Source organism: Mya arenaria, chromosome 14 (genome assembly GCF_026914265.1).
Source record: "Mya arenaria isolate MELC-2E11 chromosome 14, ASM2691426v1".
Classification (NCBI taxonomy): Eukaryota; Metazoa; Mollusca; class Bivalvia; order Myida; family Myidae; genus Mya; species Mya arenaria.
The window spans coordinates 39,282,427-39,309,821 of record NC_069135.1 but is presented as its reverse complement, the minus strand read 5'-3'; the positions used below and the strand labels follow the sequence as shown (position 1 = coordinate 39,309,821).

At 32.7% G+C, this 27,395-nt stretch overlaps 1 protein-coding gene across 5 annotated transcripts in view; it reads left to right on the top strand.

Annotated features, from left to right (window-relative positions):
- Positions 1-27,395, top strand: part of LOC128217749 (uncharacterized) — a 68,093-nt gene that overhangs the window by 16,870 nt on the left and 23,828 nt on the right. For 2 of the 5 annotated variants that reach the window (XM_052925111.1, XM_052925110.1), the window contains exons 2-22: positions 42-203; positions 480-569; positions 1,109-1,261; positions 1,637-1,739; positions 2,003-2,155; positions 2,727-2,817; positions 3,030-3,138; positions 3,464-3,618; positions 5,186-5,236; positions 5,996-6,078; positions 7,156-7,254; positions 7,992-8,160; positions 9,376-9,495; positions 14,432-14,613; positions 14,872-14,950; positions 15,469-16,755; positions 19,775-19,980; positions 20,232-20,405; positions 20,856-21,221; positions 22,734-22,773; positions 26,220-26,453. In XM_052925111.1, the coding sequence (XP_052781071.1) occupies positions 42-203; positions 480-569; positions 1,109-1,261; positions 1,637-1,739; positions 2,003-2,155; positions 2,727-2,817; positions 3,030-3,138; positions 3,464-3,618; positions 5,186-5,236; positions 5,996-6,078; positions 7,156-7,254; positions 7,992-8,160; positions 9,376-9,495; positions 14,432-14,613; positions 14,872-14,950; positions 15,469-16,755; positions 19,775-19,980; positions 20,232-20,405; positions 20,856-21,221; positions 22,734-22,773; positions 26,220-26,453 (4,106 nt within the window). The remainder of the gene's footprint in view (positions 1-41; positions 204-479; positions 570-1,108; positions 1,262-1,636; positions 1,740-2,002; positions 2,156-2,726; positions 2,818-3,029; positions 3,139-3,463; positions 3,619-5,185; positions 5,237-5,995; positions 6,079-7,155; positions 7,255-7,991; positions 8,161-9,375; positions 9,496-14,431; positions 14,614-14,871; positions 14,951-15,468; positions 16,756-19,774; positions 19,981-20,231; positions 20,406-20,855; positions 21,222-22,733; positions 22,774-26,219; positions 26,454-27,395) is intronic. The other 3 variants (XM_052925114.1, XM_052925112.1, XM_052925113.1) reach the window with 3 other exon arrangements.

Genomic DNA, 27,395 nt, shown 5'->3' with positions numbered 1-27,395 from the left:
ACTAATGTTAAACACTGAATAAGTTTGTTTATTCTTTCCAGTGTGCGTATGTTCTGCCGTAGCAACCATAAGAACATCACGACTGTGTTACCTCCCCCTGACATCTCGCCACTACAGAAGGTGTTGTCTGTCTGCTACAGTCGCGAGAAAAACGCTGCGTTTCTGCTTGTCAACAACAGGGAAATCTGGGTTTACACTACAAGGTACAGAGTAAAGTTTATCAACAGAAGCTAAATTACATCTGATTTCAGCTGAATTAACAAACTAACTTCTTGTATGTTAAAGGATGTATCACTTTTTTAATGCCTTGATATTGATGACATTGGTGATGTCTGTATGCAAAATTTTATTTTAGTGAATGCAATGTTGGGCGATGTTACTTAATGTTGAATTTCGGAAACTAGCAAAAGTTTCTTCCTGAACATTAAATTTAAGACTCTGGATCAAAAGTCAATAATTGTATATCCTTACTTCCCTAGGACCGATCCCTCGAGTCGTATAGCGATATGGAACGTCCATGACCTTCAACTTCCCTACATCAGTGGCGACACCTCCCTGCTTCCTCCGGGGTATGTTGATATTAGTTGCTGCTGTTGTTCTTGTTAGTTTCTGCTGTGTTGTTGTAGGTTGCTGCTGCTATTGTTATTTTTATTTGCTTGTTAGTTGCTGCTGTTTTTGTTGTTGTTAGTTGCTGATGATGTTGTTAGTTGCTGCTCTTATTGTTGTTAGCTACTGCAGTTGTTGTTGTAGTAAGCTTCTGATGCTGTTGTTTTTGTTAGATGATGTGTTGTTGTTGCAGTTGTTGTTGTTTGTGTAAATTTACACCACAGGTCTAGGATTACCTATACTTGTTTAGTTGAACAAATAATATAAATCCATCTCTAAATCCCTAAAAAAAGTACTTTAATTATAAAATTGGAATATTTTACATAGAAGCGTTACATTTGCAAATCAGACTTTAAATAATGCAGCAACCCAATCACCTGCTTAGCTTAAATGATCCTATTGTTTAACCGAAGCAATGACCATGGCACTTTTATTAAGCTTATTATTTTACATCATTGTTAAGTGTCCAGTATCCCCAGGCTGTACTTTCGATTATTTTTAGAGTGGTAATTCAACCCCCTAGTCAGACTTTAGCTGCTCACCGGGCGACTGAGAATGGAAATGGAAATGAGTCGGTGACAAACTGCTGTAGTCTGTGTATCCTCAACTCAACAGCCATGATGTGGACAGATGAAGGCTTGTGCTGTCCAATCAGGTATGAGTGTCTTTTTTGTGTCACATATTTAGAATAATTGCTTGAATGTAGTACGAATATGGAAACAGAATTAGTTTTCTAAGAAAAATGAAAGATTATAATATTCCTAAACTTGGTGACGGTTGGCAATTACTGTAACCATTACCATGACTACTAAAAAAATATTCAAATGAAACTTGATACATATGTTGTTAGAGACAGTGACGTATCTTCAACAAGGCCCTAAGCTATTGCTTCTGTGTTTAAACCCCCTTTTTTGTCTGAAAAAAAATACATGATGCATAAGGGTTCACTCTGCAGCACTCTAGTTTTATGGTATTAGCTAAGAATTAAACTTTCAATGTCAATTCCAAAAAGCAATTTTTTTAATTTCAGACACACTTATCTTCTGCTGGGAATGGAGGATGGCCGTATTTTATTTATGGACCCTGTCATTAGGGGCCAGAAATATATGGAGTTCAAGGCGTCAAAAGACCCGGTAACATTTTCTTGTCACTTCGGCTTCACCATATGTTGACTGAAGACTCTTTTTTTTATACATATCTGAGGTTTACCTTATATTTATTTGACATTATTAATGATCTGATATTTGAACTTGTTCCAGAAACAAGAAATGAAACACTATGTAGCGCACAGCTGTCTTATTACAGTGTGTCGACTGAAGGCCCTTGTGTTTATACAGATCTCAGGTTGGCCCCTTTTTTACTTGACCTTATTTTCAAATATTTAAACACATTTCAGATACAAGAAATGAAACACGATGTAGCACACAGCTGTTTAATCACCATGTGTCGACTGAAGACCCTGGTGCTGATACAGATCTGGGGTTTACCTCATCTGGACCCCATGTACGAATTCTACTGTGGCCCTGATATCACCTGCTATGCTAGAGTGGTAAAGATATTTTGGTCATCAATTTTTTCCGAGGAATGTCAATCAATAAATGAATTTGAGCAATGTTCCTGATTCCAGTATCATTATAAACTATACTCAAGTCAAGTCTCATTTTCAATTGTAGCTCATTTTACCACATACAGTCAAAACTGGCTCTGTCAAACTCTGTTATCTTGATGTTCTGGATAATGTTGAACTTTTTTCAAATGTGTTAGGTTTAGCTATACACTTATTGTTTTTTTATTTTATCGAATGTTCGTTATCTCGAAGCAATTCAAAGAGGTGTTCTAACGACTTCCACACAGCGAATTTAGACTGTATTAGCATGGTATGATTCAAAATCTTGTATGATTTTAATCTTTTTTAAAACGTTCTCATGATAAAATGTCTTGATAAAAACATTTTGTCAATAATTCAAAGAAAAACTTATTACAGAGCAGAAAATATACTTAAGTAATTGTTAATAAACATTGAGTTCTCTGTGAGTCACATTTTTTGCTGACAAATATTTTTTCAGTATATTCCTTTTTTAATGTATTACAGTTTTACAAATGCTCAATTCTTTTTACAGGGCCTGTCTATTCTGTCAGGTCACGAGTGTGGTCAGGTCAACCTACATCATCTCGAACCTGTTGAGGACCAGGGAATCTCTAAACCAAAACGTAAATTTGATAATAGTTTTAAGTTACTCACTCAGTTTTGGAAGTCAAAGTATGAATCCTTCCTTTCAAATATTAACGTAATGCTTCCAATGCACCAAATGTGTCTTAAATAATTATATGAAAGCAGTATATTTGCAAGAATCATGAAAACTCATTCAATGACTGAAGGATCGAAATAATAAACGTCCACTACACTGTAGATTGTTTTACAGAGGAGCCAGCATTTGAAAGTGTTGTTGATGAAAAACGCAGACCAGAACACCACGCCCCATTGGTCGCGCTAGATTCACTGGCCTCACTTCAGATATTTGTGACATGCAGGTACGCTGGCTTTGCTACAGATTCATGTATTTGTTGCTTGCAGGTGTGTAAGGAATGGGTTATTATCTTTTATTTCATTTCTTTAAAACCTAAGTTTGGTGGCTTTACATAGAATGAATTAGTTATTTAATATTGTTTTGTACAATACAGGATATATTTGGAGTTGAACATAGCTTGGAAAACCATAGTTGAATCGCCTGAAGGCTCGTCCAGCTACATACATGTGTTATCGTTCAAATATATCTTCTTATGGTACAGAACAATGTAAAATAACCTTAACCTCTTCCATCATGAAAATCCATATTTTTTCAACATATATTTTCAGTTCTGACGGAGCGATCAAGATTTGGGATGAGAACAAGGTCCTCCTTACCGAGGTGATGCTCGAAGAATCGCTCAGTGCCGCTGTATTCCTCAATGAGATGGGAGACCTTCTTGTGGGATTCAAGAACCACATCTTCTACATTGACCATTCTAAATGTACGTTCCTGTAACTTGGAAGATTTTGTTTCTTTTTGAAAAACAATCAGAACACCTCGGCCATTATCGAAAAGCTACAACCTTGGAAAAAATGTGGTCTTTAAATATATTCCATTATAGTGGTGCCCAAATTGAAAACTCTTGTATGTGTTTTCAATAGTCAAGGAACATATTTAATGTTTTAGGGAGGAAACATAGTGACAGTATACTGGTTCTATATGGGTTGAATTCAAGTTTCTCCAAAGCATAATTAAGACACGAGTCAAAATCATTTATTTCAGTGTATTGTTTACGTTATCGAATGGGTCTACATAGTATAATGATAATTGGGTTAATCACCCGCGGTCTCATCACATTTTCGTATATCTTGAAGTGTATTTACGAGTTCTATCCTGCAGCTTGCAGGAGATGGCTGAGTTGTTAAGATTATTTGAAAAAGTGTTTCCTTGTATGAAATATTTTGAACTTTTTACCGATATGTTTATTATGTATATTTTTTTTCACTCTTTAATATGTTTTTAAAAATAACAATTATACTTTATTATAGAAAGACACAGCTATTTTAATGTAAATGTAGAAATATTCCTTTGCATGATATTAGTAAACTGATTAATACAGAAATGCTTTTTCCATGTATATAATGATGTTTAACAAAAATCATACAATAATACAAGCTATAATATTGTGTAATTCTTCCTTTAACAAAAATTCATAGAATTTACCACGGCTAAAATACATGAACCTATTAATTTGTACTCACTTAAACCCTATATAATTATACCTTATGACTAAGGCCAGAAATAAACAATGTTTGTTTTAGGGTAACCCGTTAGCATAACCCATCCGATCATAGGTTTTTAAGATCATCTGTTTTTCAAAGAAAAAATGTTGAGGTATTGCCTTGGTGTCTTTGTAGTTGTTGGTGGAATCATTGGGGAAAAACTTTAACCATGGCCACAACTCCATTGAGATATGCAAGTGAAACTTGGTACATATGTTGCCAAAGACAATATGTAAATGTGAAGCGTTGGGCCCCTAACCCTGGGGTGAGAGTGGTGTAGTGGTCGGGCCATAACTCAGAAAGTGTTTAAGATATTTAAATGAAACTTGGTTCTCATGTTGCCAGAGAAAATATGCACATATGAAACTAGGTCCAAAACCCTGGGTTGAGAAAAGTAAAGTGGTTTAAGTGTCAGCCTCTTTCCCAAGAGGTTGTGGGTTCGATAAGGTCATCAGTACTGGTTTCTAAGATGGAAATGGACTCGAGAGTGATTAATATCAGCCATCTGCGCTGTCTTTACAATTGTGCTAAAATAATTCAGCATAAACTAACCTTGGCCTTAATAATGTTGAGTTATGCCCCTTGTTTTACTGGAAAAAAACACACACAAAAAAACAGACTAAAGTTAGCATTAACTCCATGGCATGTTTTGTTTTTTGACACCACACAGGATACCTTAAACAAATATTTTTATTTTAAGGCCTTCATTTCATACAAAAAATAACTATGATCTTAACAGTAACATAGAACATGTTTAACATTTCTTTCCTATAATAACAATTCCAGTGTGCCCTACTTTCAAACCCCCGGAGATCGAAATGGAAACGTCCGACCAAGGTTTGATTCTTTGTTTATTATAAGGCCAAATAATGAACTATTGTTCTGTTTCTGAATCTTTCATTTGAATAACACATACACATATTCATGAATCTTTCATTTGATATTACATATAAACTTTTCCATGAATCTTTCATTTGATATTACACATACACTTTTCCATGAATCTTTCATTTGATATTACACATACACTTTTCCATGAATCTTTCATTTGATATTACACATACACTTTTCCATGAATCTTTCATTTGATATTACACATACACTTTTCCATGAATCTTTCATTTGATATTACATTTACACTTTTCCATGAATCTTTCATTTGATATTACTTAATATACACTTTTCCATGAATCTTTCATTTGATATTACATATACACTTTTCCATGAATCTTTCATTTGATATTACATATACACTTTTCCATGAATCTTTCATTTGATATTACACATAAACTTTTCGAAAGAATCTGTCATTTGATATTACTTAATATACACTTTTCCATGAATTTTTATTTGATATTACACATTAACTTTTTGAAAGAATCTGTCATTTGATATTACACATGAAACTGTCATTTGATATTACACATGAAACTGTCATTTGATATTACACATCACATTTCACATGGTCCAACAAAGTCAGGTGTGCACTCACTGTGTATATAGTATCATAGAACATATTACAGTACAAAAGTATCCCTCGAAACTATCCCACATACATGTTTGTTTTACAGTGTGAACCATTCATACGTATTTCAGAGTCTGATGTGTATGAGGACCCGCGCGTGCTGTATGAGATGCTTCGAGAGGAGGATGAGCCGGTTACACTGGAAAACTATCTGGTGCGGAGCTTAATTTCATTTTCAAATGCCAAATGTATACCCAAATCTGGATTTTTCTGGCATTTAGCCTTTTCATGTAAATTGTTTATAGATAAGCCGATACTTACCTTCTTAGAGGGGAAGTTGAAGGTTGATGGGAATTTAATCTACTGCAAACCCCTTAAAGGCTCAACAGGAGCATACTCAACTATTATGTTAAAAGGCCATATATGATATGATGTAAGGTTATTTTTGTCTGCCATTAGAATTTTGGTATAATACAAGTCAATACATAACATCTTCATGCAAAATTTTAAATGTTTTCCATTAGATAGAAACCAGTCAAGAATTATTAGTGAAAAATTGTGAATCAAACAAACTATTGATAATCTGGGATCGAAATGATCAATTATTGATTTCATTCATGCATGACGCCTCTAATTTGCACATTCGGTACAATTAAAAATTAACTTAGACATCTAATGCATTATATGCTACATATTGTATGTAAATTAGTAACATCCAAAATCAAATTTTTGAGGATATTAATGTTTTACAAAAATATATTGGGATGATTTGAGGGCAAAATTGTGAAAGAAACAGTCTTGCATGATTTTTTTTTTCAATAACCAATTATTGCAGAATACCAATGGAACATTTGCTGATTTATATCAGATATTATTATATATTATTATATTATATAACCAGTGAGGTTCTTGACTTAAAAAAATGACTTAAGTTAGGAAGTGATGTAAGACATTTTTTGATTACGGCACAGATCAGAAGTGTTTCCATTAAACTTCAAGACTAGGAAAAAAAGATGAAAGTTAACAATGATGACAATTAATTTTAACTTAGTTCTGAATAATCGGCCATTAGTCTTTGTTGAAGACTGTCATCACAAATGCCAGGTTACACCTTTATGTTATAATTTGCATATGTGGTAGTTTGTATCTCATTTACGGTACCTAAACTATAAATTAATATAAAACAGATGCTGTACATTGCATATTTCTTTTGTTTAATAAAAGAGTTACAATTCATCTGATTAAAAATAGTTTAATAACCAAAATGAAATAATTATTGTTGTCTTTTTAGGTACCATATGACCATCTGGAGTTTGACAAAGACTTCCTGGAAGGAAAGACAAAGATTGAACAACCTAAAACAGCTGCTGAAGCTATGGCGGAAAGTGAGGTGGGTGAATTTGGGAGATATATATAAAAATATTATTAATTATTTTATGATTAATTATTAAGATTGTTTATTTATTTACTAATGTCGGCATAATGCCAAAACATTCAGTTATAAAGGTTTTAAAAAATATAATATGTTTGTCTATTTGTTTATATATTATTTGTAGTAAATATATATCATACAAAATGTAGAATAATTAATGATGATTTTGGAGCTATAACCACAGTGATCATTATTTCATCCACTTATAAACATTTCTCCTGGCCCCTATTTCTCGAACAAGTTTAAGTCCCTTATAACAGGATTAAGCTAAGCTCATTGTATTTCCTTTGGTATAATTCTTGTACTCTTTTTATTTATAAGACTTTTAATACTTGTAAATGATACCTTTTTTGATAATCATGATGAACTATTTTTGTTTTTTGGGCTAAATGAAAAAAGACTAATGCTGGTTATGCTTTAAAATTTTCGAGAGATTTGGGCCCAGCAAGACAACAGTGTGATGTCATCATATGGGAGATAACTCTTGATCAGTTGTATTCTTATAATTTTAAAGACAATTGTAGATTTTAAGGAAAATTGTCAAATATGCAGTGTAGTAATTTTTCTGGAGCCAGAAATGGAGATCCACATATCGCTGGCTCAGATATCTATTTACAAGCAGAAATTATTGTGATGTCACAAAAAGGGAGACAACTCATGAATTTTTTAAACTTGTCGAAAAACATTATTTTCAGGAGTCTGAAACAGAGACTGACATTTCCTTGGCCCCATCCTCTATATACATGTCTCCAGCCGACAGTATCGAATCCCTGTCCATGATTGATCTAACACTAGGGGCAGACTACTCTAAATACGACCTTCGGGACCAAATGAGGGCCACATTGGATCAGATAGGGATTAGAGGTAAAATAAGATATTATAGGATAATATTAACTATGAGGCTAATGAAAATTATTTTTATATTCTCATCCTGACTATTCCAAAACTGCCACCCTTACAATTTTTATATGACCATTACACCCTGCTTTGGCAATGGGTGGTCAAAATCCATTTAAAGTTGGCACTTGGCTTCAATGTACTTCAACCTACCCACTACAATTTAAAAATAAATTTGGATGAGAAAATAAAGTTGATCTTTCTTTGGCCTGACATTAATCATTTATGCTCTGAGGAGCTTTTTAATCTAATTAATTTTGTGTTAAATGAGACACAATGCTGTTTTTCAAGGATTTAATGGGTTTTCTTAGATATGATTTGATGTGTTCCTCATGGTGGCAGAACTTGTGTGTTGGTTTTTGTAAGGGTTTGTATTACAAGATTGAATATTTTCCTTATAAATTCTTCAATTTGATATCATAGTATTTTTTTAATGGAACCTACATTCTTTACATGTATTTTATGTATAATTATTTGAAATAATTTTAATGAGCAGTCTTAATTTTTATTGTAACATATCTCAATTACAAAATTATAATTTTAAAGTATTTTGCATGTTTTTATCAGATGTCATTATTGCATGATGGTAACGGGTTCAATTTTGTTGTGAAAGTTGGAATTTTGTTATTTTTCACTGTTTCACTGACATAACCTGAGCGAAATGATTTTACAAAGAAACTCACAGCCTCATGGTGAAGCAAACCATGATATACTTATAATAGAAACTGCTTGTTAACATGATTTTGCTTTTAATATGTATCCTTATGTTAAGTTTCAGCATTATTTCAAATCTGATGATTATCACCTGTTGGGGTGTGATTCAACTTTGATTACTTGTGAATTGTTAAGAAAATAATTGGCTTGAATGAATTTGTTGTTAAATAAGCAAACTTGGGATGCTTGTCAAAGTTTTGGAAATTTGTTTTTTCATGAGATTATTTAAAGACTGCACTTTACTTATAAAGTAGTTCTATAAATTATTTGCAGTAAGAAAGAGCATGAACACAGTCATATTCAAAGATGAAACAGTCATCTAAGAAAAATGCATATCTTTTATAATTTTTTTAGAAGTGTTAATTGGATGCAATTAATTAATGTTAATTTATATTGGCCTAAGATATAGTGTCGCAATGAGATTTAACATGATTTGATTATATGTGTGTTTCCCACGTATTTATTCAGCCAAAGAGGAAAATAAGTGGAAAGATATGAACCGCGCCAAAGTGTACCTTAAGTTGCGTAAAATCCAGATCGCTAATGCAAAGACCTCTAAATATGTGCATAGAAGGAGAAAGAAAGAGGGTATCGTAGTAATAAATACGCTTTCCTCTCACTTAATATGTAGTTTTGGACTTAACTTATATTATTCTCTCCTTTTTTATTCATGAGTGTTTGACTTGTTTCTTGGTAAAACTGTACCATTTGTGTATAAGTGACAGAATTATGTTCTTTTCTTGACATGTGGATGTTTAATGGTCAAATTTAGCAAAAAAACACATTTGAGTTTTGCACAAGTTTGTAAGTCAAACACTGCCTGTTTCATTTTGTGAAGCACAAACAATGTTTATTGAATACAAAAACAAAGATAAAAAAAGTTAAAATTGTTCTAGATCAAACTGGTTCATGCATCAACATCTGATCTTCATGGTATTGTTATAGCCTTGACATTGGGTCATTGGCGTGTAAACGCTTTAAAATTTACCATAACTCAGAAACTGTTTAAGTTATTCAAATGAAACTTGGTACACTAGCTGCCAGAGTAAGACCGTCCCGGCTTTAATAATTGTAAAGTTATGCCCCTTTTTCTACTTGTTGGGCTCTTGTTTTCCTTCAAAATCAATGTCAATATCAACATCATTATAAACTGAATCATGTAATATTGTAAATGTTAGTTTAAATTTTATTATTTAATGATTGTGATGATAGTTATATTAACTTATGGCAGATTTCACGTTTTGGTGACCAAAAAGTTCCCGGCGAATATTGATTTTTAAAATTTATTGCAGATTTGTGATTTCAACATAATCTTTTACAGCAATATCTTATCTATCATATTTTAGAACATTTGCAATGATTTATTCATGCATTTTTATAAAAAAAAAGAATTTTGTATCACCATACCATTTGTGCTAGTGTTACAATATTGCCGGTAAAAACTTGTTTTTTTTTAATATTTTGATCTTAAGAAGTATTTTGTCTTGCACTAAATGGTTCATTTATCTATAAAACAGATTGTACAGACAAAAAATAAAGATTGTTTCGTTTTTCTCAAATAAATTTATTGAAACAAACCCTAACTGGACAACAAGACAGAAAATGCTTTCTGCAAACATAGGTTTTCTTTTTATATCAGATCAGATAAGCTATAAACATAAATGTTTTGTTGTGGTAATATAAATGTCTCTAGTATGGTGCAATTATCATTACCTTTGATATTAAACATATATATTATAAATTGCTAATTGCAGTATGTGCTAGTGTTACCACAAAACAGAATGAGTAACATTAGCAGTATGTCACATTAGCAGTTGGACAGAATGTTTCACAACAAATTAAAATACAGACCTACCACAGACTGTTTGAGCTTGATACAGTATAAAACAAACTATATAAATGATTGATAAACACGGTCAATTGATAATCACAAAAATTCTTAATTCTGTCCAATAAATAACGATATCAAACACAAAAGCGGTATGAATTCAATATAAACTACGTACCTAATGAATGAATACTTACAAATGATAGTTTACAGACGGCATTGTTATGTTCGAATAATTGACTCTGGGAAAGTCATCAAATTTCAACGATTTTCTTGCTTTATTAAGCGCTTGTCTTAATGCTAGCGTGACATAATGTTAACGTTACATCGAAGGACAGAATGAGCCAAACTTGGATTAAGTTTTTATCAACGGTATTCACCACTATTTTTATCATTTCAATGTCAACTGTGAACCAGTCCAATATAAAAGTAATCGCTACCCGGATGTTAACCCTCAGTCGGTGTAAATTATTCACGAATAGAAAAGGTGCTATCGTCATGCTATAATGGGACAGAATCGATTTTGAGTAACATTAACACATTTTTAGACCTAAAAAACTTTATGATCGGGAATGACCAATTTCTTGTTACATGCAATACTGTTTTTATCCGACACGTAGTCTTTGTTTTCAGTGATTTAATAAAGGTGTGTTTAGGCTTAAAACAGTTAGCAGTGGATCATGTCTGCTAATGTTACACAACAATTCGAGGACAGATTACCGTAACGTTATCACCATGCGCAATTACCGAAAATTTAAGTATATTACGAACGAAATGCAATCATTTTAGATATATTATTGTTTTAATTAACATTTCTTGCAAACATTATTCAACAGACAAGAATAAAATACTTACCAGATGTTACTGAAAAGCATCCTCAAAAAAGTGGTATATTGGTACCGGGAAGATTTTCTGTCTTTTTTGTCCTAAATATCGGCATATTTTTACATTTTTTTACCTTATTTAACACAATATTTTCATTATTTTAATACAAATCACTTCTTTTAGGTGTTCTTATTGGGTTGGGAAAGGCAATTGCTGTATATATGACGTTGACATGCAATAACAATAAATGAAAGCAAATGGGCCAAATAATTGCCTTTTTTGTGAAATCTGCCTTATGCTAAGTCACTCTCGTTGGAACGATGTTGCTAAATTGTTTGTGCTTTACCTATTTTTCTCCTTCAATCAATATAGCGAGCACAATTTCTCCTTTCAAAACTTTCATGTATTTATCTTCTTTTGATTTCAGCTATATTAGTAATATCCAGATAAATAGTTAACATGGTTGGTTATAATATGTTGAAAAAAATAGGGATGTTTTAGGTTGTCTGAATTTTGCAAAATTGATCAACTGTCATTTCAAAATTTTCTGCAAATAACAGTCTTTGTTACTTTTGACTGAAATAAGTTTAAACAAGTTTTGATGTTTTGATCTTTTAAAGTCCCTCCATTAACAGACAAACATCATCTGACATCAAAAAGTTGTTAATTTTGTGAATTGGCAGTTTCTGAATGTTTGAGCTGTATTTTATCTGAAAGTATAGCTGTAATCTGTAGGATAACTTTAAACTTATTTTTTTTTCTGAACATAGTTAATCACTGCAAAGCAGAATGATTTTCAAAAATGAGAATTTTGATATTTTTGCTTTTGAACTTTTTTTTTCTTTGATTATTTCAATTACTTTAAGAGGATTGAGATTGCTTCATCACAGTATTTTTGTTCATGTTTTATTTGCTTAATAATTTTAAAATTATGTTAGATAATGAAACCATTAAGCAACAGTTATACCTCAGTCACATTTGCTCTTCAGCTAGGCTATGGCGGCCATAGGCCCTTGAAATCCAAACATACATGCAGCGGCAATCGTACAGTGTATCCCTATATTTGATAGGCCGTAAGGGTCCCTGAAGGATTATACCGCAAAGTTATATTTTTTTAGTTTTACGTTTGTTGTGAAACAGACATGCCGCAGCCATCACACTGTAGAGTGGTTCCACGTCCACCATACATGAGGCATACAGTGGCCATTGTGTTTGTGGCTGCCCTAGGGTCTTATAAATTATGATCAACTTTTGCTAACCGCAAATAAACTGTGGCAGCTGCAGGAATTCTATTGGCACCCTCAGGCAGCTTGAAGGCAGCCCTACAGTGACTTTGCAGGCGCCTAATGCATCCACCTTGCGTCTGTTTTGGCTTTTGTCAAAAAGCTATGGCTGCAAGAGGGACGCCAGAAAGCGACTGCGTCATCACTTCAAAGGTCGTACGGCAGCTGCAGGATTTTGTCTCCTAAAATTGAAAGTATGACGTGTCACTACCCTAACATATGTGACTGCTACAGTATGTGACAATAGGAATTCTGTGGCAGCACTATAATTGCTATTTTGCGTAGATATTCCCAGTCCGTAACAACCACCATGGCAAATGTGACTGAGGCATTAATGTCACAATTTAGTTAGCCCATACCAACTTGAATCTATGTTAAGTATGTGGCAGCTTCCGATTACAAAACCTACTTACTTGCCAAGAAAAAACAAATAAAGTGCCTTATAAAAACGGAATCTCTGAATAGTTATAGAGAAATCTTTGACATTAGTGAAGTAACACAACATTATTATTAAAGATACCTAAATACAAATGTACATTTAGATTTACTGATGCCCACATGATAGCAGAACCAAAGAAAACATCATATATAAATTTACAAGTTCATACGACTAGTTATTCAAACTCTAAAAAATTGTTGCTTATAAGTTTGCTTTAATTACAATTTTGTTACTATTTTTTTTCCCTTCATTCCATTAAGGCTGAACATTTTTAGCCTGATGATGTTAAACATAGGATAAATTTCACATGGCCTTATATATAAACATTCACATTTTCTAACATCTATTCTTCCTTATTGCACTGTTCCACTGTTCCACTGTTTCTTTTTAAAAATTACGTTCTAAATCTTTTAATTTCAGCTCAGGGCCCAATTCAATAATAAGTTTGTTTGACCTCTCCAGATTGACTTAATGGAAATGTCGGTGACCTCAAAAGTTTTTTCAGTCACTATATGCAGTGGTTATCATTTTATTTCTTTTTCTTCACAGAATTAAGGGGTTTGGAAGTAAAAAATACCCACAAAAAAACAGCAAATAAGCAACATACCATTACCAATTCCTAAAAATGTAGATCGAGGAAGGTCAAGCAAACTAAACTTTGAAGGCCCATAATAAAGGTTGATAAAATAATTTTTTTTAAGTTTCATGCATTATCAAGTTTAGTCCTGGAAATATTCAGTCTGACAAAAATCAATTGTTCACAGAAAAGATATTGTAGGTTGGATCAGGTGTTATATAATCTTTTAATCATTACCTTTTTATTTTAGATTTAAGAACTTGTAATGTTTTGACTTAAGATAATAACTTTTATCACTTATACTTCACTTATGCCCGTTATTATAATTATCTTTAATTGCTGTTTGGATTCTTAATATTGCCGATTTTCCAATAAAAATTGTTTATATTTAAGAAAATTAACATTTTCATGATAGTTGCCATTAATTCTGTATCCATTAAAATAAACAATTTAATTTATTTTCTATTCATTCCTACAAAACGTTCATAATTTAGTAAACAAAAAGCTAAAAAAATATGATATAATTATTATTATCTTTATCATGTATAATAAAAGTCTCTATACCATTTTAGGCAAGAAACGTAGCAAGAACATAGCCATAGAGGCCCTAGCACAGTCTGACATGGAGGAGCGTGAAATCGAGATGGAAATGGAGAAATTCTCTCTGCCAGCGTTTGGAATGTCCCCTGGGGGGTCACCTAGCATTACCCCACCATCAGGTCAAGCTACTCCCTACAGAGATCAGAATGAGGAGGTATGAAGTACTTTTTGTTACTTGTCTTTATTTCGATTATTTTTTTAGGGGGCTAAGAAGAATAGTCGAAGTATTGTCTTAGCCTTGGTGTCGTCTATTTTACAATGTAATCTTTAGCGTCATAATAAATGTCATTCGAAACACCTTAGCCATTTTTCATTGAAAACAATTTGGACAGTTTACAATGTCAGAATTTTTTAAATGGGGTTGGACTGTATTATGTATTGTTAAATACTAAATTTAAAATTGTGTTAATAGGAGTTTGAAGAGTATTCAGATGATGAGAGAAGATCGCGACCTCGAGGATTTATTCCCATAATTCCAGCTGATAAACAAGGTATTGAATTGTATTACAACCAGAATTTTCTTTTGCATGACTGTTATAAAGAGTTTTATTATTGCATGACATACTTACCAGGCTAGTTTTAGTGGTTTTTTATTACCAGTTTGCTACAAAATCAGAAATATTAACATGTTTGTTTTCGATTGATGTATTTTGAAGATTATAAATGATTTTAAGGATGTTAACAAAATAATTATAACAAATAATAAAAATGAATTTGTGACCATGCATCGCTAAGCAAGATGATGTATAATCCAAATATATTTTCTGTAATAATTATCATTATTTAAATGTGAATGTCAAAAAATGAATTTAGTTTTCAGACTAACAAAAAAGAATAACTTTGATACTTGGAATATTTTCCCTCAGAAATATAGATTTTTATTATGAATCTTTTTTGTTTGAATGCTCAAATAACATTAATATTTAATTTTAAACAAATAAATTTTAAATTAAAATTGCATCCATTATTTCTGCATGCTAATCAAATATATTGCATGTTTTTCCTCTAGCTCCATCCCCAGTTCAGTCTGACAATGGCTCTGTTTCCACTCGAACTATGACCCCCGAATCTCACGCCCATCAATCCCTTGGCCATTCATCACCATCTAAGTCACGGTCCCCTTCACCAAATAAAGTTGAGGTCACTAAAACATCAGTTCAAACTGAAACTAGTTTTGAAATTGAAAGTAATGAAGCAAAACCACCCTCTGAAGAGAAATGTGAAATGGAACTACATAGAGATGTGGTTGAACCATCTGTGGATGCTAATGATAAGGAATCAGATATTCCTGATATCCCAGATAAGGATGGAACAGCAATTGACTCACTTGGTGATAAAGTTAAAGACGCCCCTAAGTCTGATGTTAATTCAAAACATGATCTGGCTGAATCTTCTGAAAATTTTGGTAAAACTGCTACAACAGATGTAGAAGACAATGACTTGTCAACAAAAACTACTTTGTCAACAGCTTTGAGCATGTCAGCAGCTAGTTCTAAAGATGTTAAACAAGTTGAAAAGAGATCAAAGGTTATTGTGAAGAATCAAGTGAGACCAGCCCCTCAACCAGTTGTCAAAGCTAAAGTTCAGACAATTCCAAAAGTTCAGTCTCAGTCTCAGATAAAAGAACAACCTGGCATTAAGTCACAACAAGTTAAGACAGATTTGTCCCAAACTGTACATAAGTCACCATCTGTGGTAGAGTTGAAAACACTTAAACGTGTGGCAAATCAATCTGCAGGAACTAAAAATATTAGTGATCAACCTGTGGACAAGTCTGAATCAGTCAAAAAGGCTCCTCTTGTTAAAATGGTATCAACAGAATTTGAACTTGTTATGCAAGGATTAGTTTCAGATTCAGAATCAGAGAATGATAATGAATTAGCTGAAAGGGTCTCTGAGCTTGATGAAACATATCAAGACAATTCTAAAGAACATGAAACCTTTGCAGTTTCTAAGTCACTATCAGGCACTGGTAGTGTTTCAGAGGTTGATTCATGTCTTGCATCTTCTGACGGAACTGAAGCTCACATAAATGACACTGGCAGAGATATACAAATGGTGAAACCACTGGCCAATGAAGGTTTTGTTGCATCGAAAGGTGAAAAAGAGTGTATTCATAACAGTCCACATGATAGCAAGACTGACAAAATAAAAGATGATATTTCATCAGGGCAAGTTGATAAAAACACTGAAACAACAATTGTTGACATTGAGACTGAACAGGGGGAAATAAATAATGAAAAATGTATGGAGGAATTGTCAGACTTTGAAAGCATGACACCCAGGTCCTCTCAAGGTAAACCTTGCACTTTACCTTTGGTTTCCAGCACAGTGTTCACCAAATATTGTATTGCAAAATTTGGGCTCTTCTTTTATACTCCCATGTATGATGTGTTTGCCCCACCCACAAGCGCACACGTTACATGTCACAGTTGTTGTTTAAAAACTAACATGCACCTCGTCTTTTATTATCCAGGTTGTGTCACAGCTAATGTTAAACCTCTTGCAAATGAATTTATATAAATATTTGTTATTGCATATTATGCCTTTTATTAACCAGGTTTTCAGGTACTGAAACCTGGTTATTGGGTCTCACCAAATTGATAACTTGTTCATCGAATTTTAAAAAAAAATAATGGAGCAAGTGAAATAATAATAAAAATATTTATAACCCAGGTTTTCCACTGTTTCCATTGAAAAACCTGGTTAAAAATAATTATCTATTAAAAAAATCTTTGGCATATCTCATGCCATGGAACTGAGTAGACAAGGTGACATGAAAAATAACTCACAAAATTAATATAGGCATTTGCAATAAAATATAAACTACAGCTATCACTCTTGCAATGACTACACAATTGGCATTGGTAGCCATTTTAGTTCCATTAGAGAATTTACAAAAAATCTGAAATTTTGTATTCTATATATTTCATTCAGAGTATTGTTTTCAGATTTTTCTCTGACTATTGCTTTTTTAAGTAACAGTAAAGAAAATTTTGCTATCCTGACTACAAATTCAAACATAAAATATGTAATTAATGATAAAACACGAAAATTACTGGTACCAAAAAAAACCTCATATTGTAAATTTAAAACTCAAACAGTTGAAGATATACAAATGAGACTTGTTGCCAGAGAATATACACACAATTATAGCTGGACCTGTAACCTAACTGTTTTAATAGATGTCTAGTTATGCAGCTTTGATTGAAGATAAACAACAAGACAAGCATTGGTGTTCATGCGAAGGAGCTCTTATTTGGATTTACTGTAACATTCTGTAACAAATTCAAAACTGCAGATGTTTGGTATTTCTAGATTCATCAGAGTCAGACTCAGGTATTGGCAATGTCATTTTGTATATTTTAATATGATGATGGATAGAGAATCTTTGCGAGTACAACAGTGCTTTGTGAGAAGGTTTAGGGTTGAATTTACTTACATTAAAAATGCAGGTGCATATTCCTGTAAAAGATTAACTTCAGTTTGTAAATAACGGTAAACATTTCAGGGAAAAGGAATAATATGCTTTAATACTTGAAATGCATAACTAAACATTTTGTTCTTAAGAAGTGAAGGAAATAATGGGTCTTTTGTTAAGAACTTTGATAAAGTTTACAACATGTTTAATGGCATCGTTGTTAACTGTTAAAGGTGTACTACTTTATGATGTACTCATGTATTTGAATAAAGCAATAACAGTTTAAAAATTTGTCTCAAATCTTGTTAGAAATACTGCAGGTCACTAGTGAACCCATTTAATGTCCAGATCAATACAGACTTGTAGTTAACAACATTGTTAACTTTAACAAAGTTCTGAACAATTGGCCCAATGTTTGGTCTATATATGTTTGTAACAACTTATGCACAACCATGGTTTAATGTAAAGGTACAAAAAACTTCTAATACCTTTGTGAGGTAATGTAGTTTTAACAATTTTGACCACTGTTCTAATTATGGTTTTAATAGGAAAGTAAAGCAAGAGTATGTTTCCTGTAAAAATGCTTTTTGAACTTGTGTATTGCAAATATACTGTAATCTGCTTTGATTTTCCCTTATTAGCTTTACAAGGACACCCATGGTATATAGAGTTTTTTTTTCACATACTGTTTAGCAAGTGCCAATTGACCATAAAAAAGCTGGTAAATTCAATTTGTGAAATACAAGTCTTTTTGATATTCAGAAAAACTAATTCACCACTTTGATGATATCAAAACACTTCTTTTGATGGATGTGTAGAGGCTTTAACAATCTTGTCAACATTGCCCATCAATGGGTAATAGGTGACTGTTGGAGTATCCATGGCATAATTACTTATTTTATCAATGCAATGGATTGATAAGCCCTGATTAGCACGAACATACATAGATTTATTTGGCTATTGATCGTTTGCTGTAGCATTAATTTTTGCAAATGAATGGTTGAAGAAAAAGTGTGACCAGAAAACTTATTTCCAACCAATATTAGTGGTCAATTGACACATGAACTCTTGTTCTCTCTTACTTGATTTCAGGTAGTTTGAAATTACTTCTACAATTAATTATTCTTATGCCTATAATGAGTGCATTCTGTAGTATTAGATTATATGTTATGCAATTATTTAGTAATATTTCTCTCTACTAGTAAGTTAATTTTCATTGACATATTATTAAAACTAATTTCTCTCACACTAAGATTCAGGTTTTTGTTTTGCATCGGCTAATATAATTTACAGAAAATATTTTTTTTTTTTAAAAACTTATATTCATAACATTTGAAGCTAAAAAGCATGGCATAGTATATTTTTTTAGCACAATTCTTTCATTAATTCAGGGATACCTTCGTTTTTTTTATTTCTGACTAGTAGATACATGTAAGTAGATATAATCCTAATTTACATGAAAAACCTAATATATTATATATTTCTAGAATAATTACATATTTATAACTCTTGCTCTTTCATACAGTTTAATGGATTCCATTTAAATCTTTTAGTGAAATATAGAAGATCATTAAATTGCTGTTTTCAGTGTAAGATCACAACATATTTCACCTTATTTAAATTTGTCCAATCTGTTATTATATGACTGCATGCACAATTGGTCGTATTTTGGAATGGATTCTCAAAAATTGAAATTCACCATGTAAAACAATCTTGAAAATGAATATACAACTGGACAATTTAGTATTAACGGCCGATCTTTGCTGAAAATTTGTCCACTGCACAGAGATTATGAAATATTTATAAATGATTATTCAACAAAGTCCTCTATTAACCAAATGCCTCCTTTGGTATCATCACTCTAATATCATAACTTTCGACAACTATAAATCAGGTGCCTCCGGATCAGCGCTAGAGAAACAACTCGCCAACTATGATGAAAAAGACCAGGATGGCGTTACACGTCGCGTTAAGGGTACCAAAGTAGACGTTCGGGGCCTTATGAAGAAGAGGCGTATTACATCTGGCAGGGCCCCCTCGTTAACACGACGATCGTCGACAGACCACACCCACGATGAGCATGATCATGATCATGGACATGTAAGGGCTTGGATATTATTTTATGTGTCTAAAATTCGAGGCATTGTTATTGCATGCATCGTCAAATAGGTCATGGTTTTTAATTCCATTACAGGCACTTTTTCAAAAGCTCTCTCAAAATTAAAACCAGCACTGGTTTATACTCTCTGAACTGTCTTATGCGTGACTCATGACAGTTCATACTTTATAGATCCATATTATTTACATATAACTTACGAAGTTATATTCCATGGATGTTCACTTTTTCTCAGGATGACAAGAGACCAAAGAAAGAGATTAAGAAAAAACAGCAGCGGGAGAGACAGGTGGACATGAGCAAACTGGCAAGTCTCCCGCCCAATCCTCCGTCCATGTTGACAAGGAAACGGAGCCTCGGCGACCAGCAGAAAAGCCTAGAGTTTAACCTGCTTCATAGACCTGAGATCGTAAGTTGTGGATTTGCTGGTAGTGTTAAGTGTTTCAGGCATAGTGTTTTGTGTAGTAATTATTTTGTATGTGTGAAGCGTATTGTTTCTTAAGAGTGACAATGATTTGCTCGATTTATGCTTAATGATTGTTATTTTACGAAATTAAAAGGGTACTTGTATAATGATGGTAGATTTATGGGGCTTTCTTTTTTGTCATTTCTAAGATAAATAATTATTATGATTTTTTTAGCTTTTAAAACAATCAAAAAATAAATATTCACAATCAATTTATGATGTATAAAATGTGTGATATTGTGTAAGCTAGAAATGTGCTAGTTTGATTTCGCATTGAAAACTTCATTTTCAGTTTCAACATGAACTTCCACCTGTATGTATAAAGCCCTATTTAACCCAAAGTAAAATGAACCCCAAGTTACATTTAACCCAATCTACCCCTGTTACCCACAGCATAGACAATCAGATGGCAGCCATGATCCAAATCTGGCCCAGATTCACTTTGACAACGAAATGGACGCAGAAAAACTCCAAGAGGAACAATGGGCACAGGAAGCTGCTGTGACTGGACAACCGTTAACTTTACCACCCCAGAAAGACAAAAACAAAGCAAGAATGACTGATAGAGATAAAGTTGACCCACGGTCACTGAGACACAAGGACAGGAAACAGCTTTTCGGTGATAAAGATTCAGTCGAGGGTCATATTCCAGGAGTTGGCTCTTCGCCAACTGCAGAGTTGGAAAAGTTGGATTGGTCAGAGAGCGCTCCAGGGGAGATAACAAAGCACAAAGAAAACCAGGTTAATGAAGTTGGACAGGTAAAAGTCAGCTTAAATCCTACCATTTGTTTGCTTTAAAATGTTGGGCCATCTTGAAAATAAATTGTTTCTGTGCAGTGATTTGAAAATTACTCACCAAAAATGCAGAGTTTCAATTTTTTTACCCTTTGAATAAGCAATCAATGTTTTAATAGTAAGTCAAATGTTCTTTTTAACTGTGAAATACAGTCATCACTCGCTCATAATGAAAAATCTTGGTTTGACCACTGCAATTCAACATAAATCCTTTTTTTTTTTTTAATTCAAAATGTTAGGCCATCCTGATAAAACTCTTTGTATGCAATGATACTAAAGACGTTTCAAAAACACCATGTCTCAATATTAATACTTTCTGAGTACAATATCAGTGCATCAACAAAAAGTAGTTCTTTTTTACTGTGATATAATTTCACCACTCGCTCATACAGAACAAATCTTGGCCTGGCCTGTGACTGCAAACAAATTAATTTACAGATGGCCTTTTAACTATTTCCTACTTTCCTTGTTATCATTTTCAAGTCATGATATACAATTTTAAGTTTGGTAGATATTGCTTTGGGAATACATTTTATTGTATTATATTTGTGTTGATATGTCTTGCAAAATTTCATGCTCATTTTATTGTTTTGATGTATTTATTGACGAGCAATATATAATCAATTTTAGATTGGTTTTGCTAGAAGTGTGTTTTGGCATTGGCTTAAAGTTAGAAATTGTTTTTTTTTCAATAAACATCGTAGCTATTTTACTGTATATGTAAAAACTATATGTAATCATTAACAAATTTTAACAAATTTAACTTATAACAACTGGTTTGAAAGAATGAATAGCAGTTGAAAATAATGATATTGAAAATGGGTATTATAAGCTTCAGGAAATCATCCATAGTGCATTTGATTTCAGGTTTAATTATATTAAGTGGATTTCTTAATTTGATTATTTGACTTGGTGACCATTTGACTTGGTGACCATTTGACTTTGTGACCATTTAACTAGGTGACCATTTCACTTGGTGACCATTTGACTTGGTGACAATATGACTTGGTGACTTGGTGACAATATTACTTGGTGACTTGGTGACCATTTGACTTGGTGACAATGTGACTTGGTGACAATTTGACTTTGTGACAATGTGAAGTGGTGACCATTTGACTTGGTGACAATGTGACTTGGTGACAATTTGACTTGGTGACAATGTGACTTGGTGACAATGTGACTTGGTGACCATTTGACTTGGTGACAATGTGACTTGGTGACCATTTGACTTGGTGACAATGTGACTTGGTGACAATGTGACTTGGTGACAATGTGTCTTGGTGACCATTTGACTTGGTGACAATGTGACTTGGTGACAATGTGTCTTGGTGACCATTTGACTTGGTGACAATGTGACAAAATGACTATGTGACAAAAAGACTTTGTGACAAAATGAACATGTGACTACCTTGTTGCGTTATAGAATATTCATTAATTTATATAATAAACTATAATAAATTTAACATTTCATTTCAGAGAATTGAAATCACAGATCATAGCGGAAAAAGTGCAACAGGTTAGTACATTATTTTTTTTACATTTTGTTTAAAAAAAAGTTTCAGAATTAGAAATGCTGGCCATTTTTTCGATCAATGGAAATAAATTTTGCATTTTTCTTGTTTATAGCCCAAAAAATGCCTTCAACTTGATTCTCACTCATATTATAAGCTCGAAATTGAACATGTCATTTAAAAGAATTTTTTGACACACTTTTAACCAATTATTCACTTATCTCAAAATGCACATCTGAATACAAACATTTAAAGAAATGGTATTTGTGTTTGGTAAATATTATTTGTTATTTGAAAAAAAAAAAATTGACATAGAAATTTGAAAAGCTGTATCCCTATGGTTTGAAAATGGCTGCAAAATGTCCTTTACTTCAGTATTCGGTTCCATCTTGGCCTCATCAATATCGATAAATCTAAAGCCTGCATTTATTCAATGAGAAGATGACAAAAAATGTTACACCTCTTCAACTTTGCATTACAAGAAAATTTCCCTGTCAATAATTGCTTAATACATCAAACAGATTATTGTGAACAGTTTAAATGGAAAACTCGTGCATTGAAATATATATGTTTGCTTTCGAACTCGTGAGCTTTAAATCAATTAGATTGTTCAAACATGTTTTAATTGCGAAATCATTGAGTCAATGTAGCCTGTGTTTGATTTAATTACTGCTTTTGGATTGCATAATTTTTTATAAAAAGCAAATAAAATTAATTAGCACATAAATTAGCATGCTAACTTGCATTAAATTGCTGACATCCTATGAATTATTTGTTAAAAAAAATAACCAATACTTTTGCTCAAAACTGAGGCTGTTAATTTATGGATTTGGTGGATCCATGGTCTATGGTGGTAAGACACTTTACTGTCAATCATGGGGTCACAGGTTCAATTCCTTGCCGCACCACTACAACAAATTGTCTTCAGGGAGGGTTGTTAAATGGGGGTTAGGTGTGACAGTGCTTTACACTGGTGTACATAAAAAAAACCAGGGTAGCTCTAACCAGGGTAACATTCTGTCTGTGCACTTTGCTTCAAAAACCTAAATTGACTATCTTATCTTTACATATGATATTTACTATTTTGAAATGTATTTTGGGCCTTTATTTACAAAAAAACCTCTTGACTTGACTATCTGGGCCCTCACTGAATAGGCCTTGCCCGAGTTCATCATAAACTTGGTACCCCTGCAATATATGTATTAAAACAGATAAACCACGGAGCTACAGCGGAAAATTTGGGAAATTTCTTGGACACAGTGTCTTTGTAGTATCATATGAAATTCAGGTGTTTTTCGATGGATAATCATTATGAGTCACAAATGACCTTGACTTAATTTTTCTTGATTTTTTTCTGATGACCTTGTGATGTATTAAAGATGTGGAAATTAAGCAAAAACGTGGTGCATGGATATTCTATCATTGACCTTGACCTTTATGATAAAATGTTCTCCAAAGGTCAAATACATGTTTTTAAACAGATCATCTATTATTTTACTTGTATGTAGTGTTGAATGCCAGAACCTGAAGGAGACCATACCATATCATATATTTTTGGTACCAACAAAATATTATGTAATTTTAAACGATACAATTTCATTATCTGTAGCGTTAAATTTATATTAAATTTTTACACATGAAGTAATTTTACATGAAAAATGGTACACAAATAACAGACTGCATGCCACACATTAAAAATGGCGGAGCCCATGTATTTCTTTACAGAATCATAGTACTAAAGCAGTGGTCGAAATTAGCATAAGCCCGCAAGCCCTGCACTGGTAAAATGTCTTCCAGGCTTGCTCAAATTCTGAATGTTATATGGCAGGGCTTGTTTAAAAATATGATTCCATGCATTAATATAAGATTTCGGGCTTGTTCATTCAAAAGTCTAATTTTGATGCTCTTAGCTTTTTAAGGTTAAACTTTGGTTTAATTGTTATTATTTTTTTTTTTTGAAATACCGGTACTCAGGTACCAAACACTCCTACTTGTACAAAATAAAACAATTCTCGATTCGTACAGGGTATCACATTGTAGAGGTTTCATTCTTTGCATGGGATTGTTTTTCTATTTAAGGAAAAAGAGGCAAGATATTCTCATTGCCTCTATGACGCTGGTGTCACCATTGTGATAATGATGGATGCAAAACTTTAATTTGCCCCAAAATCAAAAACCATTCAGAATATTCAAATGAAACTTGGTAACAATGTTGCAATATTAAGCCAACAACAAGGCCCATAACTCTAGCTTTCAGATATATTGAGTTATATCCCTTTTCTTAATAAAAACAACAAAAATGGAGGCGTTTTAGTACGAGTTTATGGTGCTCTCGTAAGATGATGTACTGTAAAAATAATTATTATCACTGGCATAAAACTTTTAAAACCATTATTTTGATATAACAACCTCATACAAGTGAACAAACAGACAGCGGCAAGTTTGTTTATCTTACGCAAGTGTTAGAAGTTCATGCAAACAATTACATATTTATTTTGATATTGTAGATAATAATGTTTGAGAATATAAATTGATTTGTTATATATACAATATGAAAACCAGTCCATACCTTCAATGGTTTTGTATAGATGTATTGATCTTGTCTTTTTGCACCTATATGGGAGTTTCAGGGAATAATGCTACTCATGCACAATTGATATTGACATCTTAAGGCGATCATAAATTAATGCTTGATTTTCATCCCCACCCACCCCCTCTTTTTTCCAACACCCCTTAAAAAAATTTGACATAAATAAAAATGTTGAACTAGTGCTTTTATTTGTTTATCAGTCCGGTACTGTCCACGAACGGCATTTATTCATACTTACGATGCTGATGTATAACATTCACATGTAAAAAAAGAAGAATTGTTACGATCTTGTTTGTGGTTCATCCTGAATGCAATAAGAAAGAGCATGAACACATATTCAACGGTGAAACAGTCATCTAAGAAAAATAAGAAAATTTTCTCCCCACCTCCATTTAAAAAAAAATTGATGAAAATCTAGCAATTAATTTATTTTGGCCTAATATTCAAATATTTTTAGTTTCAATAAGAGACTCTCTGATGATAACTTTGGATTACTTGCTGTAAGGAGAATTAAACTCAGTAAGAGAAGAATTTTGGAGTTTGGAAAACGGAGTTACAAATATATATCCTTGAAGTCACTCATGTTTAAGTGATAACTAAAACTTTAACAATTTCTGAAAGCTAAAAGATTGTAAAAAAATCTTGTTGAATTTCATGAATTTTTAAATGCATGTGGCAGGCAAACCCTGCAAAATATATAAAAATGCCGGGTACGATGAAATCTATTATTAAATGCAATTATGATCAGTGCTATACCATAGACAAAATTGTATTACAAATAAGCTAGGCTTGTTAAAGACATTGTACAAATTATGTTTCAAACTCGATTAATATCTGTAAATCGTTGCTATGGTAACATAGAGGAAGGAATCATGGACGATGTTCGTGACATCGATTCCCGTGCACCGGAGACACAAATGCAGCGAACAAAGAGGCTAGGATACAAACTGGACTCAGACAAAGTTTTCGAAAACGATAAAGGCGAAAAAGTGAATGGCATGCCAAGTATTGCCATTAATCGTAAAGCGAGGCCGAAATTGAATGTGTACATCCCGCAAGCTGAGAGAGAAAGCGTGTCCAGTGCAAAATCGTCACGTAATTTACTCGTGTTTTGTTTTTTTGTAGCGATGCCTTACCAAAGCTGATTAAATTAACCCTTGCTGTTCCAGCGGCTTTCAATTTAACCTTTGTTATTAACTGTTTGTAGCTTTTGCATTGTCTGGATACCCATCCTGTACATTATTTTGTTCATAATATGATAATTTACAGATACTGCAGGTTAATAATTTTTACTGACAACTTCAACTGGCAATATTTCATATTAATGAACAATTCCAAGTAGTTTGGATATGCAGATTTTTCAGTATTTGGTTCCGTGATGCCAAAATTTGTAGTTCCCATTTCCAGACGATGTGGTTTCTATTCGGCATTAATTGCTTAATAATGAAAAGTTGTTTCAAATTTCAAAAAGTAATATTTTGTTTGATTGTCTCATGTTGAATATCCAATATTGGATAATATGGTATCAGATGACTTTTTAATAAGGGTCTGATGGAAAACCAGGTAACTAACGATCCAGCTTTTGAAACACCATGCAAATATTTTGTCACCATAGTATATAGAGGTAACCTTTATCATTGTGTATACGAGCTTTATGTGTAATATTTAACTCTTTGTAAAACATGTATATGACTTGCTTATATATTCACAATGCTTTACTTACAGTTAATAATTCACTTAAAATTTATACTTTTAGTGTCATAAGTATTGAAATACCATGCAAATGCATTTTTAATTAACATGTGCTGCAGGTACTCAAAATATATAGAGAAAGCTTTATCTAGAAAAGAAGTGCGTGCTTCATGTCATTATCAGGGTATGAACACAGTTGGGCTGGTTTAAGTGTTTGGAGTCTGAAGGTATTCAAGCGTACTTTAACCAGTCCATCTGCGTTCACATCCCCGATAATGACATAATTGACACAATTCATTACTCATATTTACACCAATAGTTCGTTATTCATTTCCAGAATTGTTA